The 9202-nt window shown below is 37.4% G+C and overlaps 1 protein-coding gene across 1 annotated transcript; it reads right to left on the bottom strand.

Moving 5' to 3' along the window:
- Positions 1 to 6220: 6220 nt before the first annotated feature.
- LOC138349284 (uncharacterized) lies at positions 6221 to 7316 on the bottom strand. The gene is made up of 4 exons (XM_069299604.1): positions 7044 to 7316; positions 6740 to 6871; positions 6490 to 6625; positions 6221 to 6447 (listed from the first exon to the last, which is right to left on the bottom strand). The coding sequence occupies exons 1-4, from the start codon at positions 7314 to 7316 to the stop codon at positions 6221 to 6223; spliced, it is 768 nt and encodes a 255-aa protein (XP_069155705.1).
- Between the last annotated feature and the right edge of the window lie 1886 nt (positions 7317 to 9202).

Consider the following 9202-nt stretch of genomic DNA (forward strand, 5'->3'; position numbering starts at 1 on the left):
AATAGGAAAACTATCAAGAGTAAAAATAAAACAACTACCAACTGAAAGCTAAAATATAGATATACTGCAGACTTTGTCAAACTAAATAATAGAGGCTGATGTTTTACAACTTTTAACACCCCTCTCGACATCAGCTTCAGTCTTAACCATGCCTAGTTATTGACATAAACTTTCAAACTTATGGAAACTTAAGCCTTTCGTGAACACGTCTGCAATTTGTTGCTCAGTTTTAATATGCTGCAAATCAATCTCTCCTTCCAACACTTTTTCCCTGGTGAATTGGTAATGTATTTTCACATGCTTGTTCCTATCATGAAAAACAAGATTTTCAACCAAGCAAATTGCTGACGGATTATCATTGTACAAGGTAGCCGAGTAGCCAACTGGCTTGTGTAAATCCTTAATCAATTGCATAAGCCACATACTTTCTTATGTTGTAACTACTGATGCCCTATACTCTGCTTCTTTTGTTAACACCGACACAGTTGGTTGCCTTTTGGTACACCACGAAATCACTCCATCTCCGAGATTAAACACATAGCTAGTTTTTGAACCTTGGGTATCATCATCCCCTGCATAGTCGGAGTCACAATATCCGACCAACTTGCATTCTTCACCTTTTCTTGTACAAAAGACCATAATCAATTTACTTTTCACATATCTTAGTATTCATTGAAAAACCTCCATAGGGTGCTTCTTTGGATTATGCATGTAGCGACTCATCCCACCAAATGCAAAAGAAATTTCAGGTCGAGTCTGATTTAAATAAATCATGTTACCTACCAATTTTCGATACATCGTCACATATGCTAAGTCTTTTCCTTCATGCGCACAAATCTTAGCATTTGGCTCCAATGGTGTTGATATTGGTTTGCAATTCAACATTCCAAACTTTCATCAACAGATCTTTAGAATATCTTTTCTGATGCAAACAAATTTCATCTTCATTACAATAAACCTCAAATTTCATCTTATTTGAGCTTAGTATTGAGTAAATATCTTCTTTTTATTGAACTCAGTTTGTATATATCTCAGTTACAGCATATCAGTATTCCCTATATTTTCATTTTACTTATGATATAGCTTATGCAACATGTTATTATATGTAGTATGTTTAAGATCATGCAAGCTAGGTTAGCTTGGAACACTTGTGGTCCTAGGTCCCGTGTCCGTGTTTTGGGGGTTGCTCGGGCGTGAGAAAACCAATAGTTGAAAAACAGGAAATTAGAGGAAGAATAAAAGATAACTAAATTTTGTTGCAAAGATTATTACTGGATGATATTATTTAATAGACTTTGTAGCCTTACATAAGTTTACATTTTCTGGAATCATATTCCACTAAACCACTAATGTAATTCCACTAGACCAACTCACCTAAACATTAGGAACACAATTCTGCAATACTACACAATCAAAAAACTATCACGAGTAAAAAGAAAATAACTATCAACTGAAAGCTAAAATATAGCCATACTGCAAACTTAGTCAAACTAAATAATAGGAGTTGATGTTGTAGCAGAGAGGGAGTATTATTTTAATTATGTTAAATGTAATTTTCCTATGAACCTTGTACTTAACTTGAGATATCAAAATATAAATTTTTCTATACAGTAAAATTATATCATATTGCCTTTAAAATTCTAGGAGAAGTGATAAGTAGGACTTGTCTAATATCCTTATATGAAAGAAGAAACTTAGGAGTTATTGTTATTTTTCACTCAACAAGTTACGCCCACGTAATTTTGTTCATCAATTGTGTGAATATGTAGAAAAACACTAATTTTGGCTTAAGATTAACACTGAAAGTCGTTTTCTTCTCAAATAATATTTATCTGATTGTCTATTAGATTTTAACATATTAACTACTTTAACTTAAGACTTACATTAAATTCTTTGAGTTATTTTTTTTCCTTTTTCTTTCTGTTGATTTGTATTTTTCTCAGTTCATTGAAGAACAACATTGCATCTAACTTCCAATTTTCTAGTAATTTACATAATTTAATTTCATGGGCCACAATAAGGTTGTAATGAACAAAATGGATGATCTAGAATCGCGTAAACATTTCTACTCAAAGCGGAAGGATGACATTGTTGATTGAAGGAAATTTTGGAGCCAATAGGTGGATGAGAAGAACATTTTGGAGCAAATAGGTGGATGGAGTGTAGTTTTGTACCATTTCCAATACTTGAAGGGTATTTTAAGCCCTTTTCCATTATATAAAAAAAGGAGCTTAGGAGTTATTGTTATATTCCAGTCAATAAGTTACCGCCCACAGATTTGTGTTCACCAATTGTGTAAATATGTAGAAAAACACTAATTTTGACTAAAGATTAGCAATGAAGGCCGTTTTCATTTCAAAAAAAGAATTATTTGATTGTATATTAGATGGTAACATACTGACGTCTTTAACTTTAAAATGGAATGTTATTGCAATAATTTATTTGAGCTATTTTGCATCATTTAATTTCACGGGTCGCAATAAGGTTGTAATGTAAAATATTGAGGATCCAACATCCTGTCAACAGTTCTACTCAAATTGCAAGGATATAATTGTTAAGAAGTCAAATGAGTGAGTTGGGGTTTTTATATGATACACATATTGCACTGCTAATGTTTTCTCCAACTGGTGAAGTGATCAACTATTCTAGCCAAGAAAGGTTGATGAAATTTCTAGAATGATTTTCTTTTTTATGTTTGAATGTTATATGTTCTGTTTATGACACAAAATGTGATGTAATTTCTTTTGATCGCTCAATTTTGAGGATATCATGATCAATGCAATGGTATGATTATTTCAATATGTCAAATTCATGAATTAGACTTTGCCAATTTCATTCAAGTGACAAACACAATTTTTTTTTGTTGAAGATCCACTCCAAATCCAAATGAAGAGGTACTAAATTTTGCACATCTTTACTGATGTTTAGAGTTTCATCTGACCTTGACTTTTATTTTGCAGCATTTGATGCAGAGTCTCGCGCAAGCAAAATCTAAATGAGAAATGATTGAAAATATTGCTATGTATGATACACTTACTTTTCTTGACTTCTTTTCTTCTGATTAATTTCTTTGTTTTTTGGTACTTTCTACGTGATAGAATATTTTTTGTTATTTTTGTTAGATATTTTTACGATCCTGATGATTGGAACATGTGTTTTAGTGTTAAGGTAAGGCTTGATGTTTCCACACTAGTGTCGATTGTGTGTACTTAAAAACACTTAGGATTATCACTCTAATAGGACAATATTTAGAAGGGGGATCACCTTCGGTCAGTATTTATAAGCCTATATTTATCATTACTAAAGACTCGTAACCTGATTTTTTTTAATGTATTTTCATAATAGGCTCATATGGAGAAGCTCAATGACCTCAAACAAACACTAACCAAATGAAAATTATCCTTCTTTGATCCAAATAATCTGAGCTTAAAATTAGACCTTTCTTTTTCACCCCAACTGATCTTTTCTGGGAACAATTTGTTGGCCCTTGTCCCTCCTTGGACATGTGGTCCTCAGCTTATGCCAAAAGCATAAGTTGAGGGTGGCTAATGCATAAACAACCTTTATTATGGCCCTGACCCAACTTTGGGTATTGTGTACTTTGTCTCATTGCAAAGCCATAGGTTGAGGGTGGCTTTTTTGAGAAATGCTCTGGAAAGTGGGGTTGAAAGAACAAAGAGAGAGAAAGAACCAAAGTAAAGTGACTCAAGAACTCATTAAAAAAAAGAAAAAGAGTCACTTACACAGATGAAGAAAGAAGGGAAAATAACAAGGTGAAAGAATGGGAGAAACTGGGCGAGATAAAGTGATCGAAAGTGGAAGGTTTAGCCGATATGTCAAGGAGGGCAAAAAGTCACTAAAGTATACCTAAATATACCCTACCTGACACTGAGCCTATGTTACAAGCTAAGAAAGTCCTATCGTGATCCTAAGGGTTGTATAGCGAACTTATGACAGTGAAAATAAGGGCAAGCTTATGGCAATAGGTATGAATGAGTGTGACTTTGTTCTAAGAGCGAGTGTTGAAAAGTAATCCTTATACTCAAACTGAAATCATTGTGTGAAAAATGAGGATTTTGTTTTGAAGTGAGGACACTAGTTGCAATAACGGAATTGTTAGCACCTCGGTGAGAAATTGAAGAGGATAGGTGTTAGTGCATGGTGAGTCTGTGTCATGTTCTAATCCCACTAAATTCAAGCCTAATAGTGATAGCATGCATAGATTTGATGAGATTAATCGAGATTGATAGCCAAATGATTGCAAAGGATAAACATGAATACTATTGTACAAAGATTGTGTAGTGAGTCATAGTTCGTCGCTTGAGGACAAACAACGAATTTAAGTTGAGGTGTTGATATACCGTGGTTTCACGGTATAATTAATACTTTTTCCTTAAGTTTAGTGTGTCCGAAAGTCTTTTTGTGCTAGTTTTTATATGAGTTTCTCTTTGTTGTGCAAGAAATCTGTCCAAAGTTGAATGCGGAGATTTTGAGTGAAGAAATGCAGAAGAGACCACCTACGGAGCTGATGACGGTCCGTCATTCTTTTGACGGTCCGTAGGTGGCAGCGTAGAAAAGATGCTGAAGGAATATAGGGAACTCTGACCAAGTGTGGGGTTATGTAGCTTTTGACGGTCCGTCGTGGCTATGACGGTCTGTCCTGCAGGTTCGTCATGAAGTTCAGAGAAGTGATCCCAGTACCTAGATTCCAAGAGTTGAAGTGTTTTGAAACGAAGACCCTCGACAGACCGTTGTGCCTATCACGGTCCATCATACTTGCCGTTGAGGGGAATGAAGAGAGCAACAGAAGAAATTGCTAACTATGGGACGACGGAGTCCATGACGGTCCGTCATGACCACGACGGTCTGTCGCGAGGTCCGTCGACCGAGCCGCATTTTGGCAGATTTCCAGCAATTAGAATCCTTGTTTAATTAGGTTTTTATTTTTTATAAATAGTTCAAAAAACCTCATTTTTGAGGTTAGACTCTGCTAGATTAGACATCATATTATTAGATTTTGTGTAGTAGTGTTTTGATTTGGAGATTCTTACAAGTGATTTTTGGTGATTAATCAAGCAAATTTTCAGAATTTATTCTTTCTCATAGAAGTAAGTACATGAATTCTTATTTAATATATTTGAATATTGTGTTTATGGCTATGAGTAACTAAACTCCATAACTAGGGTTGTGGGAACCATAGGCAAATAATGAGATAAACCCTAATTAAAAGAACAATTCTAGAATAGTGTCTTGCATGTATTAATAATTCTTTCGTTTAGAAGTCTTTTTAACGGATGGCCAACGTTAGAACTCTCCTTAATGCTACTTGCCGGACCAAGGAGGTAGATAATAGGAAAAGAATTATCAACATAGATTTAGTGCATACTATCTAATAGGCTAGTATTGAATGGTACGAGGTAATAACTTAGTCAAATATCGAATACGATGCTTAATATGAGGTAATGATAAGGGTTAGGATAGCAACACACGTAGCCGAACCAAGGTGCGGAGTGAGATTTTCTAGATGTCGGACCAAGGATTTAGAAACACATAACTTATCACTTTGCGTGCAAGATACTAGGAAAGAATTGTTATAGTTAGAGTTATAAAGTTATGAACCTGTGGGGAACACGTAAACCCTAGTTACTTTGATTAATTGATTAAAACCCAACATTAAAAGTTGTTAAGTGTCTCTTTCAAGTTCGTTGTTTATTTTCACTTATTTAGAGATAAAACCCCCTTTTTATATTTTTACTTTCTAAGGAAGTTATTGACCAAACGATAGTAATAATAGGTTGAGGTTAAGTCTAGACTATTTTCCTCGTGGGAACGATCCCAACCTCACTAGTTGGGTTATTGACTTGACACGACCGCTTTACTTCTCATTTGAGAAGTAAGTTTGACCGTATCACCTGACTATCTGTCCTAGGATGAAAGACAGTATTAAGCTTTACATGTGTGCCCAAGCTCTTCTGGAAAGATATCCAGAAATGTGAAGTAAAGGAGCTCCTCTATCTGAAATGATTGACAAAGGAATCCCATGCTATCTCACAATCTCATCAATGTAAAGTGTTGCATAATCCTCGCCTCTGTAAGTAGATTTCACAGGGGTAAAGTACGTAGACTTAGTCATCCTGTCCATAATAACCCATGCAGAGTCATGCTGTCTCCTAGTACTCGGAAGACCAACCACGAAGTCCATATTAATGGCCTCCCAATTCTAAGTCGGACCCTCAAAAATCTGAGTAAGACCGCCAGGCTTAAAATGTTCTGCCTTAACCTGCTGACAATTAGAACACTTGGCCACATATTCTGTAATGTCCTTCTTCATGTCATCCCACCAATAAATCTTCTTAATATCACGATACATCTTGGTGGAACCTGGATGTAAGGAATATCTAGAACCATGGGCCTTTGTAACAATGTTGGTCCGCAAATCATCCACATCTGGTACACACAGCCAGTCCTAAAACCTAAGTATATCGTCACCTTCCAAAGTGAAAGAATCATTCATCTTTATCAACATTGAGTCCTTCAGCTCCATCAACACAGGATCGAGATGCTGACCCTGCATGACTTCAACTGCCAAGGATGATTCTGAATTAGGATGAACTAAAAACCCCCACTAGTAGAGTCAACCAATCGCACACCCAGTCTGGCCATTCTATGTACATCTTTCACCACTCCTTCTTCTCATACTCAACGTGGGTTGTACATCCCATGCTTATCCCGCTCAAACCATCACTACAACATTAGCCTTACATGGATGATAGTGAACATTCCTGTCATAGTCCTTCAACGGCTCCAACAATCTCCGCTGACGTAGATTCAACTCCCTCTCTGCGAACACAGTTTTGGAGTCTTTTGTGGTCTGTGAACACATCCACATGCACACCATACAAGAAGTGCCTCCACAGCTTCAGTGCAAACACTACAACTGCCATCATGTAATGAGTGGGATAATTTTTCTCATGAACCTTGAGATGTCTGGACGCGTAAGCTATCACCTTACCACCCTATATAAGAATACAACCCAAACCAACCCTAGATGCATCACAATATACAGTGTAACTCCCACCACACTTAGGTAAAGTAAGAACCGATGCTGAAGTGAGTCTGTCGTTGAGCTCATTGAAACACTTCTCAGAAGTCTCCGTCCACTCAAACTTGGACTTCTTATTCGTCAAAGCTCTCAGTAGGGAAACAATTGAAGAAAGGCCCTTCACGAACCTGAAGTAGTAACCAGCCAATCCCAAGAAGCTACGGATATCTATGGGAGTAAGTGGTTTTGACCAGTTCATAAGATCCTCAGTCATCCTGGGGTCCACCTATACACCTTGGTCGGACACAACATTACCCAAAAAGGTCACTGATCTCAGCCAGAATTCACACTTGCTGATTTTGGCATACGACTAATATTATCTAAGTTCCTGCAAGATTAGCCTCAAATGTTGTTCATGCTCTTCCTTGGTCTTATGATAGATGAGAAGTCATCAATGAATACTATGACGATAGAATCAAGGTACTCACAGAATACCCTATTCATAAGATCCATAAATGCAATAGGTGCATTCGTGAGACCAAATGACATAACTAAAAACTTATAGTGACCATAACGGGTACGGAAGGCTGTTTTTGGGATATCTCCATCGCTTACTCTAAGCTAATGGTACCCTGAACGAAGGTCAATTTTTAGAAAAAAAGCTAGATCATTGGAGTTGGTAAAACAAGTCATCTATTATGGGAAGAGGATACTTGTTCTTAATAGTGACTTTATTGAGCAACCGATAATCGATACACATTCTAAAGGTTCCATCCTTATTTTTCAAAAACAACACTAAAGCGCCCCAAGGGGATATGCTTGACTGAATGAAACCCTTATTAGTGAGATCTTTTAATTTCAGCTTGCACTCTTTGAGTTTAGCTGGAGCCATTCTGTAGGGAGGAACTGAAATTGGTTTAGTATCGGGTTCTGAGTTGATATCAAAGTCAATCTCTCGTGGGAGAGGGACTCTAGGCAAGTCATCATGAAATACATCTAGAAACTCATTCACTACAAGCACTGAGTCTATGGAAGGAATGTCATGATCTAAATCATTAACACTCACAATATAACATAATAACCCCTTGGACATCATTTTATTGGCTTCAAGGTTCGAAATCAAGGGAATAGGATGACTCGAGTTGTACCCCTCCCAGATTAGCTCCTCTTCATTAGGGAAACAAAATCTCACCACTCTAATACGACAATCCAAACAAGCATAACAACTGTGAAGCCAGTCCATGCCAAGAATAACATCAAAATCATGCATGGGTTAGTCAACCAAGTTTGCACACAGTCTTACAAATTACAACTATTGGTCAATCCTTGTATACTCTATCACTTCTTACATTTTCTCTTAAAGATGTACTAACCACTATAGGATCATGCAGAACTTTAGGCAATATCTCAAAAGTGAGAACAAACAAAGGAATTACAAAGGAAAGAATACACCCTGGATCAATTAAAGGATAAAGAGAAGTTGAGAATACTTGCAGCATACCTGTGACCACATCAGCGGACTTCTCCTGCTTCTCCCTGCCCTTCAGGGCATAGAATATGTTCCTCTTAGGAGGCTCGACTGCTACTCCACCCAGTGAATTAGGTCTAGGCTGAGCATTACCTCGAGCCTGACCTCTGTTCTGTGGCCAGTATCTAACCATGTTCCCACTTTTACGTCAACCGAAGCAGGAATTAATGCCCTGTTTGCAATCTCCACTGTGAGAACGGACACACTTAGCACAATTCTTTTTGGGACGCTGAATCTCACCTACATTTCCCTTCTTAGGCTCAGGTCTGCCTCCCCTAGGTTTTGTACTCCTCTGAGAATTAGAGTTCCCCGAACTCTGTTGCCCCTCCCTGAACCTGGGCTGCTCAGGGACGCCAAAATTGTTTTTGTGGCCTCTATGGCTGGGACCTGCCTGATCTTGAGGCTTATGCCTCCTACCATCATGAATTATCCTATTTTTGGGGTTGTCCTCTACCTGCTGGACATGCACCATAAACTTGGAAAGGTCCATATCATCATGGAGCATCGCAGACCGACACTTCTTCTCCAGATCTTTATTGATTCCTGTGAGGAACCTGCTCATCTCATCCCTGCTGCTAGATACAAGGGAAGTAGCATACCTGGATAGTTTAACAAACTTCAAGGAATACTCA

This window comes from Solanum lycopersicum, chromosome 6, assembly GCF_036512215.1.
Source record: "Solanum lycopersicum chromosome 6, SLM_r2.1".
Classification (NCBI taxonomy): domain Eukaryota; kingdom Viridiplantae; phylum Streptophyta; class Magnoliopsida; order Solanales; family Solanaceae; genus Solanum; species Solanum lycopersicum.

Bases quoted from the DNA above. Each gene is read 5' to 3' on its own strand.
- LOC138349284 (XM_069299604.1), bottom strand. From the start codon at position 7,316: ATGACTGAGGATCTTATGAACTGGTCAAAACCACTTACTCCCATAGAT. The intron at 6,626-6,739 runs GTTTGAGCGGGA...TGACTCTACTAG, and splicing joins AGGCTAATGTTGTAGTGATG to TGGGGGTTTTTAGTTCATCC. The intron at 6,448-6,489 runs GTGACGATATAC...TGTGTGTACCAG, and splicing joins TGATTCTTTCACTTTGGAAG to ATGTGGATGATTTGCGGACC.